General features: G+C 44.2%; 1 protein-coding gene across 4 annotated transcripts in view; it reads left to right on the forward strand.

Moving 5' to 3' along the window:
- Nucleotides 1-23167, forward strand: part of Sfmbt2 (Scm like with four mbt domains 2) — a 186876-nt gene that overhangs the window by 11513 nt on the left and 152196 nt on the right. For all 4 annotated transcript variants that reach the window (XM_029547654.1, XM_021215581.2, XM_029547653.1 and 1 more), the window contains 3 exons: nt 9349-9490; nt 17421-17515; nt 19791-20031. In XM_029547654.1, the coding sequence (XP_029403514.1) occupies nt 9394-9490; nt 17421-17515; nt 19791-20031 (433 nt within the window). In that variant the 5' untranslated portion in view covers nt 9349-9393. The remainder of the gene's footprint in view (nt 1-9348; nt 9491-17420; nt 17516-19790; nt 20032-23167) is intronic.

Consider the following 23167-nt stretch of genomic DNA (forward strand, 5'->3'; position numbering starts at 1 on the left):
GACAGGGTTTCTCTGTATAGCCCTGGCTGTCCTGGAACTCACTCTGTAGACCAGGCTGGCCTTGAACTCAGAAATCTGCCTGCCTCTGCTTCCCAAGTGCTGGGATTAAAGGCGTGAACTACCACTGCCTGGCATGAATTTTATTTTTTTAAGACAGAGTACGGCAGATCAGAATGTTGAAATTTGTTCCTTCTCATAGAAGGCTGTACTAGTCACATCCTGTTGCTGTGATAAAATTTCCTGACAAAAAAGCAACCTAGGAAGAGAAAGGGGTTTTTATTTGTCTTTTAATCCAATGTTATACAGTCTGCCATTTAAAGGAAGGAACTTTGGACAGCTAGTCACAGGACATACACAGAAAAGAGCAGATGGAAATGAATCTTTGCTTGTTTGCATGTACGCAGCTCAATTCCTCCACACATATACATACAGTTCAGGACTCCCTTGCCTAGGGAATGGTGCTGCCCCCAAATGAGTTGATCTTCCCACATCCATTAGTTTAATTAAGGTACTTTTGTATAGACAGGCCCATAGGCCAACCTCATATAGACAATCCTTCTCTGAGATTCTTTTCCAAGGTGATTGATTCCGAGTTGTGTCAAGTTCATGCTTAAAGCTAACCATGACATAGGCTTACTTTTAAATTTTTGGTTAATAAAATAATTGTGGATTCACACTGAATCTGGATCTCACTGATTCTGGTAGGCTGGCTGGTCACTCAGTCCTGGAATAATAGGCATTTCCTATTTGGTTTTGTTTTATGTTGATCCTAGGACTTGAACTCAGGTCCTTGTACTTGCAGAGCAAGCACTTTATTGACGTAGTCATTTCCCTAGCCTGGGAGGCTCATTCTGCAAATGCCTTGCTGTAAGCATCGGACTCTGCTCACTTTATAGTTCCTGTAGCATACATTGTTTGAGGATTGAGTTAAGGGAGGTCCATTAAACTTAGTGAACTAGAGACAAAATGTGACTGTAGGAGGTAGGAGCTGGCTCCAGCTCTAGTATTTTCTCCTGGAATGCCTGCTATTTCGAACATATCTTATTTCCCAGTATTGGGGTATGAATCTGATTGCAAAAAATTAGCATTTCTTATGCTGGGGCAGCAATTTGTGTCAGATTTCAATCTATTTAGAGCGAAAATGAAGTCTGGTTGAAAAATGGAGAGTAAATTGCTGCCTTAATCAAGGTGAGCCAAACTCTGATGGTAGATGGCACCATCCCATGGACCTTCTGCCCCAGACGGTCAGTCCATCTCATTTGCTGATGGGAGGAAGCTGGGCTTGTCTGCTCACAGGAAGCCTGAGAGTTGGCTGGTGAGAGCCCGAAGCAATGTCCTTAGTCAGGCATTATTAGCAGAATGAGCCTCTGACAATGTGCATATAAATAAAAGGGATGACGAGAGCGTCCGACTTACAGCTGCTCTTCATCTTCAAAGCCATTGGCAGAAGCTGTCCCTGTAGTCTCCTCTAGCGATTCCCAGCTATTCGCCTGGCATTTCTTTAGGAACGTGGAAGTTTATGTTTTTTTTTCAGAGATCAAATTTTGGTCCCAAACTTGCCTGTGCGATTTTCCTGCTGGGTTGGAATCCTTTGAGAGATTCCGAGGTTTCCTGAGCTCCTTCTGGAAGTCCTAGCGTGTGGAGTGAAGGAGCTGCGATTCAGACACGCAGAACTTACTGTAAATCTTTGCATTTTACTTACTGCCTGGAAAAAAACCATCATCTTACCTTTGTTCTTTCTGAGTTGGTGAGGGAAATAAATAACCGTAAGGCAAATGCAAGTATGAAAAGAGCTTTTGAAGTTTGCGGGAGTCACCAGTGGCCTGGGAAGGAGCAGAGGACATACTCCTGGTGGTAGAGTAAGAGGGCAAGGATTTAGTTTAATATTTTTAAAAAAGGTGTAAGATATAAGGAGAAACGAAAGATGTCTAGCCTTTGTATGCATGAATATTGGAATGAAAGAGAAAAGGAAGTTGAGGAAATTAGCCATAAAAGCTAGTGGGTGCCTCCATGCCTTAACATAGATTGCCACTGGACACTGTGGTGGCATTTCTGAGCCTCCAAAGACCAGAATGCCAGGTGACATCAGAGCCTTCGAGGGTGGAGGCTGGCAGGCCATGGAGGAATGTCCTTACTTTTGAGGATAGGCGCTCTTCTAACTGAAGATTAAAAATTTTTTTGCATTCCATTTTTTTATGTGTTCGAGTATGCATGTGTGTGTGTGTGTGTGTGTGTGTGTGTGTGTGTGTGTGTGTGTGCTCGATTGCCTGTGTGCACGCGTACGTGCCGCCGTGTGTGGAGGGCTCTCCTTCCACCGGTGCCTCGCTGGGATGGAATTCTGTAGCCTTTACACTTGGTGGCAGTTGCTTTTATTTTGCTAGCCACCAACTTTATGGTATCTTTATCCACCCAAGGGGTTAGGTTAAAATAGGTGAGCGCATTGAAAACAAGGCCTGGCACATTCTGCACTCAGTCCTTCCCTAGGGAGCGACCAGAGTGTGTGCTGCATCAGCAACAGGGAGAAGCCAAAAGACAGCAGCGGATGCTGTAAGAAACGGGAGAGGAAGTGAAATCTCCCCACAAGACCTATGTCCAGTTAGGAAAGGCCCCAGGGTTGCCTGGAGTACACAAAGTGTTACAAGTGGCGGCTGCCACCAGTGAAATTCAACACTATTGGCGTACTTAATTTATTCTTTTATTTTGTATATTTGTGTATGTTATGTTATGTATGTGAATGTGCGTGTTGAGGACATGGGTTAACACTACATTTCTTCCTCTATCGCTCTAAACCTTATTCTTTTTTGAGACACTGGCTCACTGAAGAGAGAGAGAGAGAGAGAGAGAGAGAGAGAGAGANAGAGAGAGAGAGAGAGAGAGAGAGAGAGAGAGAGAGACAGACAGACAGACAGACAGACAGACAGACAGACAGACAGAGACAGAGAATACTTACTGGCTAGACTGCATGCAGTAAGCTCTTGCCTGCCCTGAGCCCCTCACAAGGGCTGGGGTTACAGATGCTTCTGCCCAGCCTCCTTTTTAAAGCCTATGTGCTGGGCATCCAGACTCAGGTCCTCCTGTTCGCACGCAGGCTGGCACCGTGCAGGTGGAACCTCCTGTCTCCCTAGACGCTCCATTCTTTGTTTTATTATGGAAAGGAGCTGTAATTACACTTTTGTTGGCTTCTTTATGCTCTTCCGAGTGAGCCCAGGCAATGGGTGATCCACGTTCTATTTTTCTTACGGAATTTAAATGTCTCAATGAACACATCGGTGTACACTGCAATTCTTTTTCAAGCCAGAGATGGCATTTGCAATGTGAATAGTCTTTTCAGCAAAAAATTTTACCTACTTGATAATACGCCTAAAAACACTACCCTATCCATTTAGCCATTTTTCCTGCTCTCAAAGAATTGTTACAGCATCAGAAAATGCTCTCTCTATAATGTTAGATGAAAATTGGGTTAGATTCTGAATTTTTTATGAACTTACAAAAATACGCACCAAGTAACTATATTGAGAAGGTAGAGACGCATGGAAGTGATTTTTCCCTACGTGTCAGGGTTAAAAATGATTTTTGTTTACTGATTAATTTTATCTTCTTGGATTTCTGTCAAGATTGCGCTCACACTTTATATAGGAAAGAAAATACAAACATTGTTGAAACCTGAGAACGAATGAATGAACAGGGCACGCCACACACAAGGGTACAAAGAAATATTGCAGGACTGGTGGCTGGCATTTACTGACTGGAAAAGGGGCTTTCTGAGCAAGCTTGAGAGCCTGAGGTCGACCCTCAGCATCCCTGCCTCAGGGGAGGTGGAGACCAGCAGAACCCTGACTCTTACCAGCTCAGTCTATGGGCACCCTTGACACTTGTCTTCTAAGTTTGGCTTCCACACACATATGCATACCTGTACATTCACGTCCACATACTTGTGCACACACACACACACACACACACACACACACACACACACTACAGAGAGGAAAAGTCTTGGGGTGTTATGAGGTTTAATTCTTCCGCGCTCAGCCTGGGGACTTTATCTTTGTTGCCTATGTTTGTCCCTCTGAGTTCTATTTAAAATGATCCATTTGGTACATTTACGTCAATGCCTGACCTACAGACTACCCACCCATCCATGATGTCTTGTGATATAGACGTGAACACAGGGCTGAGCCACTGCGGTGTCACAAAGACTTCATCAACAAGCCCCATTTGATAAGTGCCGCAGAAACCCGCTGATGCCCGAGTTATAAATAGGTATCTTCATGGACTTTCCTCTGCTTTCCAGAGAAGCTTTGTACCCGACAACGTTTTTCAGGTGGGGTGCCTCTTTTTGAATTTACAATAAAGGAGAAAAGTAAGTAGCTGTAGTGTGAAGACAAATAGGCTAGTTTCTAAGATTGTTCCGCTGTTGACATCGTCTGCTGTCAAAGCCAGCACGCTCAGTAGCCAGCTGGTCTGGTACTAGAGAAAGCCACGTGCTGCTAGCAGAGGGAAACGGGGTCGTTTGTAGTTTCGTAGGCTTTGAAATCCCTACGTTCTCTTTTTAACAAGCTTGACATTATTAAATTAAGTGAATAGTTGGAGAGAGCCAAGAATTGGTGGTGGCTTAGGATGTGTTCCAAAGGCTCTGACATGAGGCTGCTTCTCAGTGCTGGGTGTCTAGCGCACAACTATCGGACCAGTGAATATTTAAGTTGTGTGCGTGCGTGCCTGGGTGGGTGCGCCCGTCCATCCGCCAGCCTGCCTGATTGTCTCTCTGTCTCGTTGGTCCTTTTGTTTGTTTGTTTAGTCGGGAGCATTTTCTCTTGCACAACTTGTGATGGGTGGTTGAACTGTCTTGGAGTTGGACTTTGCCTTTCCACACTCAAGGCTGCTCAGTATCTGCGCTCTCTGTGTGTGTTCTTCCAGGATCTTTCTTGGCAGTTCTTTCGCCGGATTCTTTGCATCCAAAAGTCACCCCAATAAAAAAACCTCCTACTCCAACATCACGTGATCTTTGAGTTTGGTTACCAGGAAATGTCCGAGTCTGCTCACCGCAGATCCTAATGAGCTACGTGACATCAAATCTCCCAGGGAGTGTTCTCAACTTGTAAAGTTCCTAGGAGTTTAAAGGGCTTCTTCTTAGCTCCTGGGGAGAGTCCAGTCTGAGTACATTCTACTCTCTATCTACCCACCTGAGCTCACTGAGAACGGTAGCCTGGCTGGCCTGTGAGCCCAACGGGTCTGATTGTCACAGGCTCTGCACTGCTGGGTTTGTGTAAATGACCTGTGCCTGGCTTTTCTTTTAGACACTGTCTGGTGATTGCTTAGAAGCAAATACTTGCTTGTAAGGCAAGCACCTAATTAAACTTTCTCCCCAACTCCGGATAGTTAAATATCAATTTGCTGTAGGTAATCCCGTGGAACACACCCATGATCGATCTGAGTACTTGGACCTCAGAGGGGGGGAGATTCAGGAATTCAGTGTCATTCTTGGCTATATAGAAGGACTGAGACTAACCTGAGGTATCGGAGACCCTGGAAAGTTCTTTCGGGTGGTGATGACACTCAGAATTGATAAAATTCTGCCCTTCTGATTTTAGGTAGGTTTTGTAATCACATCCAATGAGTGCCCTTCCCAACTCATTTTCTTCCTGACAAAGCTTTGCTTAACTCATGCTAGAGTTAGTTGTATTCTCTGAGTACGCCCCAAATAGAGAGAAGAGGCAGAGGGAGAGTGAGAGGGGGATAGGGTTTATTGTATTAAGTGTGATTCAGATAAAATGATAGTCTGATGGAGAAAATACCCAATTAATACTAAAGAGACATCATAGATTCTCAGCCTTTTGGAGTTGAAAAGGCTCTTTGATTGCATGTAATCAAACCTCTTATTTAACTGATGAGAAATGTGTGGCACAGAAAGGTTAATTTATGTCCCACAGCTTGATAATGGCTTAGTTACTCCATATTCAAGTTAATGGTTCCTTTCACTGCGCCAAGGCGACTTTTGCAATAAGTTCCCATACTCCAGTTGTGTGGTTCCTCTGCCTCCGAAGCCTCGGAGACAATCCTGCTGCCATAGCTTATAGTAATAAAAGGAAGTTCCCTTTTAGACATGCAGTTCGCTGAACTTTCTTTATATATCTTTGGAAGAAGAATTCTGCCACATTTTAATAGACATCTTTAACTTTGGTTTTGAAATTATAGAGTTTATTTAAAAATAGGAGCCAAAAAGGGATGGGAGCATAGCTTCATGGAGGATTTACAGATGAGGACACACACACACACACACACACACACACACACAGCCACACATACCCTGAAAAGGAAATATGCTTCCTTCTAAAAATAGCTCTTTTTGCGGGTTGGAGGTGAGAGCATTGTTGTTAATAAAAGGATTTGCTTTGCAAAATATCCTGTTATTAGCCAGGCATGGCCAACATGCCTATCTGTAATCCTAGTGTTTGTATATGGTGGCCAGAGGATCAGGAGTTCAAAACTAGCTTTAGCCACATAGAGTTCAAGGCTCATCTGGGCTGTGTGCGATCCTGCGTAAAAAGTAACAACAAACAAAAACTTAAGCAAAGTATTTGTGTGTGCCTTTTCTTTTTGTTTGTGGAGATGTTAGGGTGGTGCTCACAGCTTCCCTCCCCCCCATGCTAGGGAGGACTTAAGCAGTAAGCTAATCTTCAGCTCGAAATATTCCATCTTTATTTCGTTAAGCTTAATGGGTCAATCAGCTGTCACCAGTAAGACTTGACCTCCCATCGAATTTAAAGTGAAATAGACTATAAAAGAGGACAGTAAATGTAGATGTATATGAGAGTAGTGCACTGTTCCTATGTTTAAGAGACTTTCCCCAGAACTGTCTATCTCCATAGGCTACCTTAGTGGCTGAGAGCTGGCTGCGGAGCGATTTAGGTTTATTGTAGCATCAGTGGCTGCATGCTGGGAAAAGATGGCATTTTGTTAGGATTATTCTCACCGAGTCCTGTCTGATTATGCCTTTCAAATATGTCTTACCCTTGTTTTCTTTCCTTCTCTGTTTCGGCTTTACCCTACTCTACTCACTGCCTGCACTTTCTTGTTTTGAATCTGCTCCTCTGTCTGTCAGCTTCTCATCGCTGTAACAGAGTCCTTGAGGAAAACACACAACAAATAAACAAACGTTAGGGCTTTACTGCTGTGAACAGACACCATGGCCAAGGCAACTCTTAGAAGGACAACATTTAATTGGGGTTGACTTACAGGTTCAGAGGTTCAGGCCGTTATCATCAAGGTGGGAACATGGCAGCGTCCAGGCAGGCATGGTGCAGGAGGAACTGAGAGTTCTACATCTTCATCTGAAGGCTGCTAGGAGAATACTGACTTCCAGGCAGCTAGGCTGAGGGTCTTAAGCCCACTCCCCACAGTGACACACCTACTGCAGTAAGGCCACACCTCCTAATGGTGCCACACTCTGGGCTGAGCATCTGTAAACCATCACAGGAAGGGAGTTTCATTCTGGCTCATAGTTTCATGGCATGTGGTAAGAAGGTGAGGGCCCAAGCTTGTCCAGGTACACACTCAGCCATTCTCCACCTTATTCAGTGAGTCAGGGTCTCACAGGCAAACCCAGAACTTTCCAACATGGTGTCTCCTGCTAGCCGGCTTGATCTGACTTTCCTTTCTCCACCTTAGGAGGCTACAGTTCTGAGAGTTGCCATCCCAGCCAGCACTTGGGCTGACTCTGGGCATCTGAACTATCCTCATGACTGACTACCTGGCAAATGCTTGAGCCACTGAGCCATCTCCACATCCTTTGATTGATGGATCGATTGATGGATTGATCGATCTGTCATCTGTCCGTCTGTCTGTCTATCTATTGTCTGTGTGTCTGTCTGTTGTATCATCACTGATGTTTGCTTCATAAAACATAAGTCTCGGTGCTCAGAGAATACTGAATGGAAAAGAGATAATCCAGTTGTTTGGAGGAGCCTTGAATTTTTGATTGTTGTTCTGTTTGCTTTTATTAGTGAGCAAGTTGCCTAGATTGTTGCTGAATGAACCACATCAGGTGGTTTTATACTTTCTAGTTTAAAGCAGGCCTTTTCTTCCTTTGTATTTTGATTGAGAAATAGCCTGGGCTCCCCCCAACAGTGTGTTTTGATGCAACAGGTAGATAAATAAATGTCCAGGGATTAAATCTCAGTGCTGGGTGCCTGGCCTTTTCGAAGCCTCTTCCCGGCAACTGGAGCTGTTTTCATACTTTCTGTGACTCTCTCTCTCTCTCTCTCTCTCTCTCTCTCTCTCTCTCTCTCTCTCTCTCTCTCTNTGTGTGTGTGTGTGTGTGATATGTATATGCTTGAATGTGTGCTGTGTGTGTTATACATATGCGCTTGTGTGCATGTTGTGTGTATCTGTACTATATGTGAGTCTGATCCCTGCGTATGTGTGTGTGCGCATGTATGATATGTATATGCTTTTGTGTGTCTGCTCTGTGTGTGTATGTGTGTGCGTGTGTGGGGTATATGTGTTTGCTATGTCTGTGCTGTATGTGAATCTGTGCTGTGTGTGTGATATGTATGTGCTTGTGTGTGCTGTGTGTGTCTGCTGTGTGTGATATGTAAGTGCTTGTGTGTCTGTATGTGCTATGTGTGTCTTGCTGTGTGTGACTCTGTGCTTCCCTGTCTCTCGGTCTCTGTCTGTCTGTCTGTCTGTCTCTCTCTGTCTCCCTGTGAGTGTGTGTGCATGTGTACATGTGCTAGTGCACACGCAATTGTGTGTTGAGGAGGTGATATTCTTAGACCACTCACCAATATGTGAGCCACACACTATCCTACTGCTAGACATATACATGCCATATTCATTCCTTTTCTTGTCTAGCTTTCCTGTTTTGCTGACTTTGTTTTTTTATCTACATGTGAAATAAAGAACACATTGAATTATATATATGTACATATAAATAAAATTCTGTATATCTTAACAATTTATATGTGATACAATGTGTAATTACATATAGATTTAAAAGTTTTTTCAGAGAGGACACATGCGCCCCAGGCTGATGGACTACCATCGTGGACTGTATTTGTTGGTGAAAAAAAAAGTATCCATGTTAGTGTTAGTAATGACCTCTAGAAAATAATTAGCTTTGCTGTGCTGTGACCTTTGTTGTTGATGAGGTATAGAGAGGTGATGTGCCGTTCGTTCTGATTCTTGGTATTTCTAGTCGGCAACTGCATCCCCCTCCCGTCCCCCCCTCCGCGCTTCTGGAGTGTTATGAGTTGGTGTGAGGGCTCTGTAACCTTAGGAGAGCTACAAGAGTTGACACGATGAGTCTGATCAGAGGGCTCTAATCTTCTGTTTTTGCTTGTCCTCATATAGCTCCCTGGAGGATGAATTAAGGGACTAGGAGGCATAGTCATCAGCATGGAGAGATATTTGCCAGTTTCGAAGAAGCGCAACTCATCCTCCTCTTTGGAAAAGATAACCGGCCCAGCAAATGGGAATGGGACCCTTTACTCAGGTAGGATCCTGTGGGTTGGGTTTCTCTGGAACTTTGCATATAGACCAGTATTTTCTTGAGATGCTCAGGAAACACTGGGGACATGTTTCTAGGTCTCATGGCATTTGCTGTCCCACCCAAGCCCCACGACACAGTACAGAGACAGCAGCTTTCACGTTACAAAGGATTTGGTCAGTACTCATATTGATCATACAAGACAGAGTGGCCCAGGTTACCGTGGGGTGACCCAGCACGTCTGAATCTCCGTGCCTTCTGCTGGTAATTGTCTGTAGCTATCTGTGCTGTCACTACAGATGTCAGGGGGCTCCCATGCTTAGTGACTGTACCTTTCCTCAGAGCTACCCATCAGCGGTGTCCCAGGTTAGTTTCAATGAGAAATGAAGAATTGTGAGAGAAGATATTACTGGCACACTCTCCAAAGCAGTGAGCATGTATGTCTTTGGAAAGTATGTAGTGTGAAAGAAATTTAGGTCGTGTGACTTTGTGTGATATAATTGGATAAAACAAAGCAAAAAAATAAACAAAAAAATCCCAGATTGTTTTTAATTGGATTTTAATATTTAATGAATTTATAAATGCATCTCTAAAAATATTTATGTACTGGTTTATTTTAAAAGGATACTTTTTTTCTGAAAATAGAAGTGCACGATTTATATATCAGCAAATTAAATAAGGGCAAGAGAGCCCTGTGAATCATTAATATTTGCTGCAGTGAATTCATGCAAAATGTTGCCCATTAATTTAGGGAGAGGGTTGACCATTGTCTAATGAAATTAATCAAGTTTGTCCTCACTTTGAAATAATGAAGTGTGTGTGTGTGTGCGTGTGTGTGTGTGTGTGTGTGTTCACTTATATGCAGTATGCCATGGTTGCACGTGGAGGTGAGAGTCACAGGGCAAGTTGGGGGAGAGTTGAACTCTGTCTTCAGACTTGGGAGCGAGCGCCTTTACCTGCTGAGCCATCTTGCTGGTCCCACTTGAACGAACTAGTCAGTCAGTGATGGAGTAAAAAACTGCTTGATACCATCGACCTTACAAGATCAGATCTCTCAGTTCTGTAAAGGTCTGTAAACCTGTAAAACGTGACTATCTTAGTGGAATAAAGGCTCATAGTATCTGCTGCAGAATTAGGCCGTGTGTGTGTGTGTGTGTGTGTGTGTGTGTGTGTGTGTAGCGCACACTTGCAATCCAGTGTAAGTATGCATATGCTATTCACCTGGAGTATCCTTTTCAGTTGCTCCCCATCGTATTTGTGTTTATTGATCATTAGTAACAGTTGAGGCAGAAATTTGTGGGTCACATGTGGGGGATATGTCAGAGGACAACTTTCATCCTCTTAGGTCATCAGGCCTCTGTCACAAGCACTTTTACCCCCTGACCTCTTCCACAGGCCTTCCACCCATGCTCTGAGGCAAGCCCTTGCTGACCCAGGGCATCTGCTGGTTTTGCTGGGCTGGCTAACCTGTAAGTGTCAAGGATTCCAGCCATGCATGCCCCACTATGCTTGACTCACCTGTGGATGCCGGAGATCCAAACGCAGGTCCTCACGGTTGTACAGCAAGCACTTCACTGACCAGTGGCTTTGAGAACTGCTAGACAGGCACTGCTCTAGTTGTCCCCACCCGCCATCTTTTTTCCTGTCTGCAGAGTGAAGTAATCTTACAGTCTCACACTTTGGAAGTTCCTGGGCATTGCCTGGATTTTTATAGCACATCCTCTGCACACAGCGCTGTTCTGGGGGCAGTGTCATTTTCAGTGATAAGTTTTCCTTTTCACGCAGCTGCCATATTTCTCTGTAGCGTAAGTAGATGCTGAAGCTCATTACGGATAATCTACTGTCAGGAAATTATTCTTCCTGACAAGTTCTTCAGGACGATATCAGAGTCTGGGGGATTCCTGGCTGAAAGCACATCGTAGATGCTCATTCGTGATTTGTACTTTACTCTCGAGTAGTGGATGGTTTAAATCACGCACGATGCTCTGATCTTTAACACTAAGTTTTCTAAATAATTCTAAGTTATGTTTGGATTTTGCAGCTTCTGACCCTGGTCTTTCTCATTGTGCTATGGGCTTATATGTCCCTGTGTTTTAGTGTTTCATTATGTCCTTGAGACGAGGAGGCTTTGATAGTGCTACCATATTTCTATAGATTGAATTAAAAATTTTGTGTGTGAATTTCAAACGTGAGTACAATGTATTTTCATCAGACTTCCATCTCCAGTTCATTCTATGTTCCCCCATTGTCCCTCTCAAATTTATGTCTTCTTTCTCCATAATTATTGTTGATATACCTATATACTCTATTGAGGCCAATTAGTGTTGCTTATATATACTTGAGTGTAAACCTGACCACTTGGGCATGGGGAAGCTATCAGAGGTCTTGTCCCGGAAACAAACAAACAAAATAGCCACCCACTGTCGGTAGTTCTTCCACTAGGGGTGGGTGGGGTCGTACCCTTCCTCCCCCAGTGTGGGATGTTGACTGGTGTGGTCTTGTGTGGGTGACCAGATTATCAGGAGTTCATGCATTCAACGTAGTGTCACAGGTTTTAAAAGTGAGTCTAAAACTTTATAGATTAAAATGAGCAATTTTCTAAATCATCTCTAGGTTTGAACATTTAAACAGATAACGTATCTTGAAGATGAGGACACTGGATGCCAAGGGTGTGGTGTGTTGGGAGCACCCATACTGAGGTTGGGGCACTGATGTCATTAATCCCGACACCACTCAGATCCCCTTTTCTTCTTTCTTCCGTCCCTTCTTCCTCTGTTATGGGACAGACACATGATGGCATCTGCTTAGCCATACATAATGCTAACTGCTTAAGGGGTTGAGACAAGGAGATTGTGAGCTTGAAACCAGCCTGGGTTACAGGGATAAGATTATGCTGAGAGCCTGCCGGCTGAGACTTTGTCTCCAAAGATGTATAAACAGGGCTGGAATATATAGATCACTGGTAGAGCAGTTGTTTAGCTTGTGTGAGATATGTGAGGCACCAGGTTCAGAGGGAGAGGGGGCTGTGGAGACAGCGAGGGAGAGAGGACAGTGAGTCTATATCAGCGATCTTGCCTGATGATCAAGAGACAGAAAACTAGTCTGGGGGCTTCAGTGTGTTCCCCTTTGCTTCTCTCTGCCCACTCTGCCTGAGGCTGATTTAGTGCCTTGCAAGGATGATTTTCTCATGGGCTGTATCCCGGCTGAGACTAAACCGAGTCTCACTGTTAGTTTTTTTTTTTTTTTTCCTCTTTCTTTTAGCTTTTCCCCAGGAGAGCTCAGATTTTAGCTGGGATTGGCAACTCAAATGTGAGTCCTGTTCTTGAAGTAAGACCAAAAGGGTACTTCCCTCCTAGAAACAAAGAGAGTGTGCACCTGAATTAAGTACAGCTAAACAAAGAGGAACCACAGGTCTCCCCCAGTGGGCAGAGCACCCCACAGTACCCCAAGGCATGCAGGAGTGAAGCCCACTGAATTTGGATGGCTGGACTTTTGGGTGTGATGAACCAGAGTGAAAGGTAGCAGGATGTGGGGGCTACCGTAATACAATGGCTTCTGAGACAGGGTATGTGCAGGCCTGCTCAATGCAGGTTCACACTGCAGCCTGGGATACTGTATGTTCAGCCAAGGCCAGCCTCTGAGGAAAAGGAAGGAAGTTGAACATGTCAACTTGAGTCTTACAAATGATGATGATGATGATGATGATGATAATAATAATAATAATAATAATAGTAAAAATGGGGCTAGAGCGGTAACTGAGTCAATAAAGCCCTTGAGTTTAATGCATGAGTACCTGAGTTCGATCCCCAGAACCCTTGTGAAAAAAAGTACACTTACTGCCCCAGTGCTGGGGAGGCAGAGATGCAGAGATGCTCAGGCTTGCTGACCTGCCAGACTCTCCTAATTGGTGAGCCAGTGAGAGATCTTGTCTTAAAAACAAGGTGGATGGCTCCTGATGAGTGACCACTGGCACCAACCCGCATGCACGCAGTCGCAGACATACTCACACACACGAACATGCTTATTTTATACATGTGCACACACAACAACGCTTATGTGTATTAAACATATTTCTCTCCATATATATTGGATTAAGAGGCAGGGTTCTTTATGTGATTATGGCTTGCCCAGGCTAGACTTGAATGTACTAATTTTCCTGTTGTAGTCACCCTTGTGCTGCGCTTGGCACTCCCGAGACTATATCATCCAGGCAACCAAGCCTCTTTCTTTTATTTGGGAGTACGTGGGTCAACACACTTAGAAAAGTTCAAGGCTTGCTCCTCATTGTGAGAACTAGGTCTTGTGGGTCAATATTTACACACCCACATATACACCCTCACCCCCTACCCGCGCTTTGAACTTCAGGCTGCAGTTGTGTGCTCAGATCCAGGGTGGACCGGCAGCAGTAGTTCCTTTTCTGGGTTATTTAGAGAGCATCTCACAACTGCCCTGTTTTCCTCTCCTGGTGATGGGAGGAGCTGCCAGTATTTAAAGATGATTTAAAGCCTTCTTCCTATCTCTTTTCACGTTTAAAAAATTACCTAGCATGTGAGAGATTGACTTCTGCAAGATTTTGTTCGTGGGGAATCTGCCAGTTTCTGGAGCCCTGCATGGTAACAGGCAAGCTCTAATATCCATTCTTGCAAAGCCAGGCTCCCTTCAGACTGTAAAGTGAGCTGATCTCAGCTTTTATTAAGAAAAAAGATGTATGGGACACTTGTTTATTATATTTTTATTTGAAGTCACTTGTGCTCCGGCTTTTCATAAGACATTCTATTTATGTTTATTCTGGAATATTCTGGTCCCACAGATAGCTTTCTGTTAAAACCAAACCAAACTGAACTGCTGTTTTAATGAACACGCCTGCTTTCTTTGTAAGGTGTGAAGTGTTCATAGTAGCTTTTCATAGTGGGGTTTCATGACATCATGGGAAATGCCTCCCACTTGACCATTTATGATGCGGGAGTTGTCAGAGTTTCCTTGATAAAATGTTTGTGGGTTTAAGAGGTTTATGGATCAGCTGTAAATATTTTCTCTGGCTTTATGAGATCTCTCCTCATAAACATCGCGTGTGTTTACCGATTGCTCATTGAACGTGCCTTTAGAGAATCAACTGTTTGGGCACACAAGCCTGGGGAGGGGTTATATGCGGCAGATTTTTAACAGACTTTGTTATGAGTAAGCCTAAGTTTTGTATACAGTTTTATTTTTCTAACAGCGTGGCTAGAGTTACCAGTGTCGGACATACAATTTTTGTGTTATTTAATCTCGTTCTGGGTCTGGCATGTGGCTTATTTTTATGAAGTGTTTCTGTAGTGGGCCAGAATGACTTGTTTGCTTCGGTGTCTTAGATGCTCCAAGTCTCATATCTTCCTAGCTGGGCTTGGAGCTCAGGACCTAGACACTCTTTTGCAAGAATGGCTGTGTTCTCTTGGGCTTTTGCTTTTAAGCATCTTTATTGGCATACACTCAAGAAGCAGCTCTAGCAAGCATGTGGAAGGCAACATTTAAGTCATCACCTTCCACGAGCATCTTTTAGCTGGGCCTAGTGGTATAAGAATATGCCACCACAGCTCTTTGGGATGCTGAGGCAGGAGGATCACACATTTGAGGCCTGTTTGGGCTAAACGGCCAGTTAGTGAGAACTTGTCTTAAAAGGTAATATTAGCATTTTCTGATTATAAAATAAAATACCATTTTCTGTTCATCTCTTAGACTATGTTGAGGATAACAAGACAATTACTTATCTTTCCCTTAATTGAAAAATCACCAGGAGAAGAAAGGGCAGCCTTTCATTCTGGAAGCCTCCCGTTCTTAATCCCCCTGGCTCACCTGAGAGCATATAGCATGCCATGCCCGAGATGGAATTTCCTCTTGGCCAGTGAAGTCAGCACTTGCTTGTGAAAGATGTATGAGTTGAAGGTTGACATCCTTTGAACAGTTTTGTAAGACAAGTGAACTATCCGAAGCGTTCCTTTTACTTGTGTATGCGGTGCTTTCTGCTGTGTCTTCTTGCTGGCCCTGAGGGTGGCTTAAAATCACAAACACAGTAGTTACGTCTGCGGTTAGCAAACACACAGTAGTTACGTCTGCGGTCAGACGGACATGACATAAGGAAGGGAAGGTTTACTTCTGGCTCACAGTCTGACTGTCTGATCAGTCATGGTGACTTGCCGTTGAGGTGTCCGGTCACATGGTACCCTCAGTCAGGAAGCAGGGGGACAGGGATGCTGGACCTCCATGTCCCTTTCTCCTTTTTACTTAGGCAGAGACCCCAGTTCGTGAATGGTGTCATCCACATTTAGGGTGAGGTGTCCGTCTTAAGTAAACCCAATCTAGAAAATCTTTCACAGCCCCCCAGGCGTCTGCCTCCTGTCTGTCTGTCTCTCTGTCTCTGTCTCTGTCTCTCTCTCTCTTCTCTCTCAAACATACACACACGCACACACACTCTTTCTCTTCCTTCCTTTCTTTCCTTCTTTCTCCCTTTCTTTCTTACATGAATGTACTTTTTTTTTTTAAATGCTGTTTCTTTTCTTTTATTTTTTTTAAAGATTTATTTATTTATTATATGTAAGTACACACTGCTGTCTTCAGACACTCCAGAAGAGGGCATCAGATCTTGTTACGGATGGTTGTGAGCCACCATGTGGTTGCTGGGATTTGAACTCCGGTCCTTCTGAAGAGCAGTCGGGTGCTCTTACCTACTGAGCCATCTCACCAGCCCACATGAATGTACTTTAAGAAGTCAGAAAACAGCTCTTGGGATTCTGTTCTTTCATCTTGGGGATTCCAGGGATTGAACTTTGGCCTCCGTCTTTGGCAGCAAGCCTCTTTGAATGCTAAGCCGTCTTGTCTGCCTCAAAGAAGAGTTAACGATCTTGAGGGACATTATATACATTTAGGTGTTTGTGTCCTTTCCCTTGAGACTTGAGAAGCACTTAATCTGTGAACTTCTGTTGGTGGGAGAGGCTCTGAGAACTCTTTTTTTTTTTTTTTTTTTTTAAGATTTATTTATTTATTATATGTAAGTACACTGTAGCTGTCTTCAGACACTCCAGAAGAGGGAGTCAGATCTTGTTACGGATGGTTATGAGCCACCATGTGGTTGCTGGGATTTGAACTCCAGACCTTCGGAAGAGCAGTCGGGTGCTCTTATCCACTGAGCCATCTCACCAACCCCCAATGTATTTTTCTTAAAATGTTTCTGAAGTCACTGTTTTATAAAAGTCTGTTAGTTTCCAGTCTCCAGCCTCAGTTCGTAGGGAGTTTGGTGCCTGTATATATCTTGGCCCACACTTTGGGCTAGAAATGTCCCTTTGCATTTCTTCCAGCCTTCCCACACTGTGATGTCTACCATGGCTAATGTTAGGCCACGAATATCAGGTACCATGATACCATGAGTATCAGGTAGTTAGCCTTAAGTCAGCTCTTACTCATTTGATTCAAAGCACAAATACTGCTTTTAATTTTGACAAGGCATCAAAGCATTTTTTTCTTCTTGTCTCCCGGTTTCTTTTCTTTTTTCTCTGTCTCTCTCTTTCTGTATGCCTGACATCAATTGTAACCAATCTGTCTCCCTTTTTTTTTGGCAGACTCTCATTGAATCCTAACAGATGTGCATGCACACACACGTACACACTTGTATACACACACACACACACACACACACACACACACACACACTACCCTTCAAGAATTTGTACGTGCTTTCTGGATCTCTGAACTCAGGTCCTTGTCCTTGAACAGCAAGCAGTTTACCGAAGGAGCTATCTCTCCATCTCCTTTACCCTTTTTTTTTTTTTAAAACTAAATATTTCTTTAACAGTGAGCTGAAGTTCTTGTGAGAGTTCAGCCATGTCCTCTGAAGCCACTGAGTCGGCTTGTGTCCCCTTCCGTCCCCTAGTTTTGATATTCTTGCTTTGCTCTGTTTCCACAGATGAAGATTCCGGCCCGGAGGACAATGACTTCAGCTGGGGAGACTATTTGGAAGAGACAGGTACCAGAGCGGTGCCACACGTGTCCTTCAGACATGTAGGTTGAGCAGTTTGTTCCTTCTGGTCTGTGGGAGGGAGGGAAAGGGATCTAGTGGGTGAAACCCCAGAACCAGTCAGAAGAGAAGAGTGAAAAGAGAAACGGAAACTCAGCTAAGATTTTGTAGGAAGAAGGCCAGCCGGGGCGGGGTGGGGGGGAGTTTGGGTTTTGCATAGCTGCTCCTGAAACAGGACACAGCTTGATTCTAATAATAAGCCGGCGAGTTAGGCAAGATGTTACATTAATTCTTCTTAGTAGGTGTAATGACTATATTTTTTATAATGAGGCGATTTTGGGGCTGGGGACTCTGCCCAGTTGATAGAATACTTTCCTAGCGTGCATGAACCCCCAGGTTTAGCATTGGCTAAAACTGGGTGTTGTGGTACATCTGTATAATTCTAGAACGGGAAGGTAGAGGCAGGGGGATTAGCAGTTTAATCTCAGGCTTTGTAGCGATCTTAAGGCTAGCCCGAGTGACAGGAGATTTTGTCAAAAAAAAAAAAAAAAAGGTTACTGTAATTTTGAAAAGCCACATTAGAGTTTTGTAGGTTTTAGAGGAGCGATAAACCATGTTAGAGGAATCACGATAGAGTCTGGAAATGTAGGTCTCACGAAGTTCATTCTCCTTGATCATATTTGCTTGTTATTCAGCTAGCATGTGCACCTGGGGGCACGTCTTAGGAGAAAGGGACGCAGACGTTTCTTAGTCGTGAGCTCTTGGTTGGGAAAGATGATGTTCCCCAAAGCCACGCTCATATGTGTGACTGTTGTTTTAGTAAATAAAAATGTATTTCTGGGAGATCTGTTTTTCCACTGGGCTGTCCCAGGAGCAACTCAACCTCCTTGAGGTTCAGCTGAAATAAGACAGTCACATTAGTTTCTACTTGGAAGTGCCATGTCTCTTCAAAAGGGCATTTAAGACCTTCTTGAATTTGTAAGGGTGCACTCCCCTTCCTTTCTCTGTACCCCTCAGGCTGTAGTTCACGTGGTGAAACCAGAGTTTACGTTTTAAAGCACAACACAGGTGACGTATCTCTGGCTTATATAGCGAGGACCATGGTCCTGCGGAAGCCATGGTGGACAAGATGCTAAGATGACCTGTGATTTCCTTAGGGAAGTTTGGGAAGGAGAGACTGATTGACAGCTTCCCCCTTCTCTTCTGTATAGTGAGGTCATGTCTTTGGTAAGGGGTCACCTGCAGAATTGTCTGGGTGGTCACTTCTCACACCTCCTTTTCAGCTGAAGTGGATGTCACCAAATGGTGAACAGGTGATTGTCTTTCGGGACCTCTGTATCCCTGAAGGAGCATGCAGGCATCCAGCCTTCCAGATGTAGACGGTCCCCAGGCCTGTGTAAAAAGATTTGTAGAAAAAGTAGCCGTTTCACAGATGACTCATTCCCCATGCCCTGGCTTTCTTTGAGGGTCTCCTCTTGGTAGACCTCACATCCGTTGGGGGTGCTGCTTTTGTTATTTTTAATTTTTGTCCTGGCACACTGAACAGTTGAGCTATATACACGGAAGAGTATGTAGCTCTAATTGAGAAGCGCTTTTCGTTAAACTCAGGATCTTGGGAGTCCTTGTTCAAAAATACTAGCTTTTACATCATCATCATCATCATCATCATCATCATCATCATCATCACTGCCACCACCACCACCACCATCATTTAAATACAGGGTTTAATGTAGCCTAGGCTAGTCTCAAACTGTATAGCCAAGGATGACCTTGACTTGATTCTTCTCTCTCTACCTGCCTTTTTTTTTTTTTTTTTTTTTTTTTTTTAATGACTCAGTGCTGAGGATCAAGCCCTTGTGTTTTAGCATCATAGGACTCCCTGTATGTTCAGCAAGCACCCTACCAACTGAGTGACATTTTCAGCCTTTATAGACTTTTTTTGGTATTTTGAGACGAGATCTAGTTGTATCTCCCAGGTTGATGTAAATCTGTAGGATTTCTGTGTTGGCCTCTGGGTGCTGGGGTTTCAGGTGTGCAACACCATTCCTGCTTACTCATATTTTTATATTATTAGTTTCAAGCTGTTGAATTTAACGGGTGAAATAAAAACTTGTTATCAAATTCATTTTATCTCTGGAGTGTGGCTTCCCCAGTATTTAGCCTCTCCTTAGAGGCTCATGGTGGATTTGTCTTACACCTCTTTTAAGGCAGCAGGGATTATGTTCGCAAGTGCTTGTGTTTATGTAGTTCTTAAAAATCTTTCGCGGCTCGTGACTAGACTGATCTTGGTTTTCCTGTGTGTGTTTCTGCTATCTCAAGGTGGAGATCAGCATTCGGAGTAGCTTCCAGCCAGGAATGAAGTTGGAGGTGGCCAACAAGAACAATCCAGACACTTACTGGGTGGCCACGATCATCACCACCTGTGGCCAGCTGCTGCTCCTGCGTTACTGTGGTTATGGGGAGGACCGAAGGGCTGACTTCTGGTGCGATGTGATCATAGCGGATCTGCACCCTGTGGGGTGGTGCACGCAGAACAACAAGGTGTTGAGGCCTCCGGATGGTGAGCTCGCATGTCAAAGGGTTTGATATCCAAGAGCTTGTTCTTCCTGACACCCACCTGATCTTTGCTGCAGGGCAGAAGGACCCTTCTATGAAACTCGGGAGTGGGTTTAGTGTAAAGGTTTCTTAGCTCTTTACAATTCCCTGGGGGGCTTAATTACCTAGAGGATGTTGTGGGGTGGGTGGTGGGTGGAGTTTTGTTTATCAAGCATGCTATTGATCTTCAGGCAGTTTGGTCAAACAGGAGGAAAGACTGTTCAAGGCCAGTTTGAAGGTGGTCTTTGGATGGTAGGCGAGGAAGGTAAGCCATTGAATGGTAAGGAGAGATTGGAAAGAGGGGAGAGGAGAGGAGAGGAGAGGAGAGGAGAGGAGAGGAGAGGAGAGGAGAGGAGAGGAGAGGAGAGGAGAGGAGAGGAGAGGAGAGAGGAGAGTTCCCTCTTTTGGGATTAGATGTGTTGCTTTTACCTTTCCGTCATTTTAGAGAATTCACATTTTAAAGCAGACTTTTCTCTCTAAAGGTTGACTTGCTTTAATTATGTTTATGTGCGTGCTGCTGTGCATAGCTGAGTGCTTGTGAGCCCAGGAGCCCAGAAGGGGTCATTGGATCTGGAGTTACAGGTGCTTGGGTTCTGAGCCACTTAACCAGGGGTGCTGGGAACTGAACTTAGGTTCTTTCCTGTAGCAGCACACTCCCCTAACCTCAGGAGCCTCTTTAGCCCTCCGACCCAGGTTTCTTTTCTAAGGTGGCTTGTTTGCTTTCGTTTCTCTTCCTCTCTCTTGTGTAGTGCAGACTGAAGTCTTTGAAGTTCTCATTCTCCTGCCTCAACTTTCTCTGTGCTGGGATTCCAGACATTTGCTACCACACCCCATATGCGCAGGCTTCTGGCATGTCACAGCAAACACTCCACCAGCTGAGCCACATCCCTAACCCTGCACTTAGTCTTTGCTTTCTCTTGCTGTGGGCATACTGGGACGATGAAACAAGGAGAAAGCCAAACCAGTGGGAACTGACATCACTTAGAGCAGTGGTCCAAACCCCTATAAACATGAGATCAGTTTAGTTGCCACAAGACTTATTGGGGGTGGTCCCCCCTCTAGACATTTGTCACTGTCAGAGTGCTTTTGTGCCTGATGGGAGAGAGATGCTACCAGCACTTAGAAAGACCGAACCAGAGGCACCCCTGAACTTCTTCCAAGGCACAGGGCATCTTCACAATTAAGTATTTCTAGGTTTAGCCTTCCTGAAGTGCTGTCGCTGAGGACTCCTGCTGGGGAAGAAGGCACTAAGAAAGTTCCTAGGGACTGTTAGAACTGAGCTCAACTAAGCACCTGACTCTGAAAATATTGTATGGCTACAGCATCAGTGGTACCCGTCAGCTTTGTTACAGTCTCCCACGGGTATTCCAGAGTCTCCTTTGGAGTAATCTATTTCCTTCTCCCGCTCCCTCTCCTCCTCCACTCTCTTCTCACTCTCCCCTTTTCCTTCTCCCTGTCTTTCTTCCCCTCTCTCTCTTCCCCTCTTCTTTTTCTTTTGCCCCTCCCACATGCCTCTGGTAGAATATTTCTGGTTGTGGAGAAGGGTCCGTGGCTTTTATTTCCTCTCTTTGTTATGCATAATTGATGACTTGCTAAAAAGGGGGTCATAAAATTGGCCTAAGCTCAGGAGTTGCCTTTGTGTGACATTTGTCAGGGTTGAACCCATTGCCTTGGCCTTAGCTGACATCATGACCCCTCATTGTCTCAGAAGAAAGAGAGCGAGGGCATCCTTTTAGATCTTTGTGTCTCTTCTGTCCTGCCTGGATCAACTTGCCTCCTTCCTCCTCCTATTCTCCCACTGGTCTCTGAGGTCAGAACTGATGTGTGCTCACAAACAAGGCCGTTGGGACCTTAGTGGGGCTCACATCAAAAGTACCGGTGTGTTTAATGTAATATAATTTATTAATGAATTAATGTTGCATGGACTTTGAGAATACTAAGCAAACGCTGTGTACTGAGCCCTGCCTCGAGTCCTGTATAATTTTAAACATAATGCATGTATTATAAAAGTCATCTCTCTAAGTTTGATGACTTTAATCTCATTCACAAGGTTGTGCAAACAATGTCACTATCAAGGTCTGGGTAGTTTTTTGTTTTTTTAAATCACCCCTAAATTGTTCCCCATTCTCCTTACCTTCTAAAACTCTCAATCTACTATTAAAAATTCACATTTAGAAGTTTTATTTGTGTGTATGTGTGTGAGTGTGCGTACCTGGGTGGGAGGACAGCACTCAGCAGTCCTCCCCTAGGAGGGTCCCAGTTTTGGCAACGGGCATCTTTACCCATGGGGCATTTTGCCCAACTCCCCAGCCTGTTGGTTGCCCTTTAAAACAGCTGCTATGTGACTCTGCACAGAGTTGTGATGGTATTAGTACTCTGAGAGCTCCTAGGTGCATTTGGGATGGTCCCAGCTGTCCCTGGAGAGACAAGGCACAGTCCGTTCATCAGCCCCCCCCCCACACTTGGAAGAAAAATATGGCAGTCGTCAAAGTCTCAGAAACACCATCAAATTTGTATCCTAAGACTCTGTGCTATTAAGCAAGACAAAGACACCCTTAAAATGACAAGATGAAAATGAAAAATGACAAAACCCTAGAAAAAGGATGACCATTAATGTGACGGAAAGATGAGAAGTCTTTTAACAACAGCGGTGATGTTAGCGTGAGGATTTCTTCAGTGCTGTCTTGTAAAGAACTTAAAAAAATTTACTATGTAATCAATATGACTTGGGAATCTTTAGTTCAGAGAACAAAGTCGGGAAATAGCAGGTTCATGAGGCAAGAGCTTTTATTGATTTCTGTGGGGAGGGATAATTATTGCTTCATAACCAGAGGCAATGGTTAGTCTACAGGGACTAGGGGTATCTGTGTTTTGAATGGGGATTTTTGTTGTATGGTTTTCTTAGTGAGTTAATGCTATAAATACTGCAACGGTGCCCAGATGATCTTTATCTTTGTTGTGGTTGAATTTAAAAGGCATTGAAAAATATGAAATAGCAACCCGTGACCCTAATGTTTCTGCCTGAGAGGCTCTGTGGTGATCTGAGGCGTGTGTGTGTGTGTGTGTGTGTGTGTGTGTGTGTGTGTGTGTGTGTGTGAGTG

The sequence above is a fragment of the Mus pahari genome, chromosome 16 (assembly GCF_900095145.1).
Source record: "Mus pahari chromosome 16, PAHARI_EIJ_v1.1, whole genome shotgun sequence".
Lineage (NCBI taxonomy): Eukaryota > Metazoa > Chordata > Mammalia > Rodentia > Muridae > Mus > Mus pahari.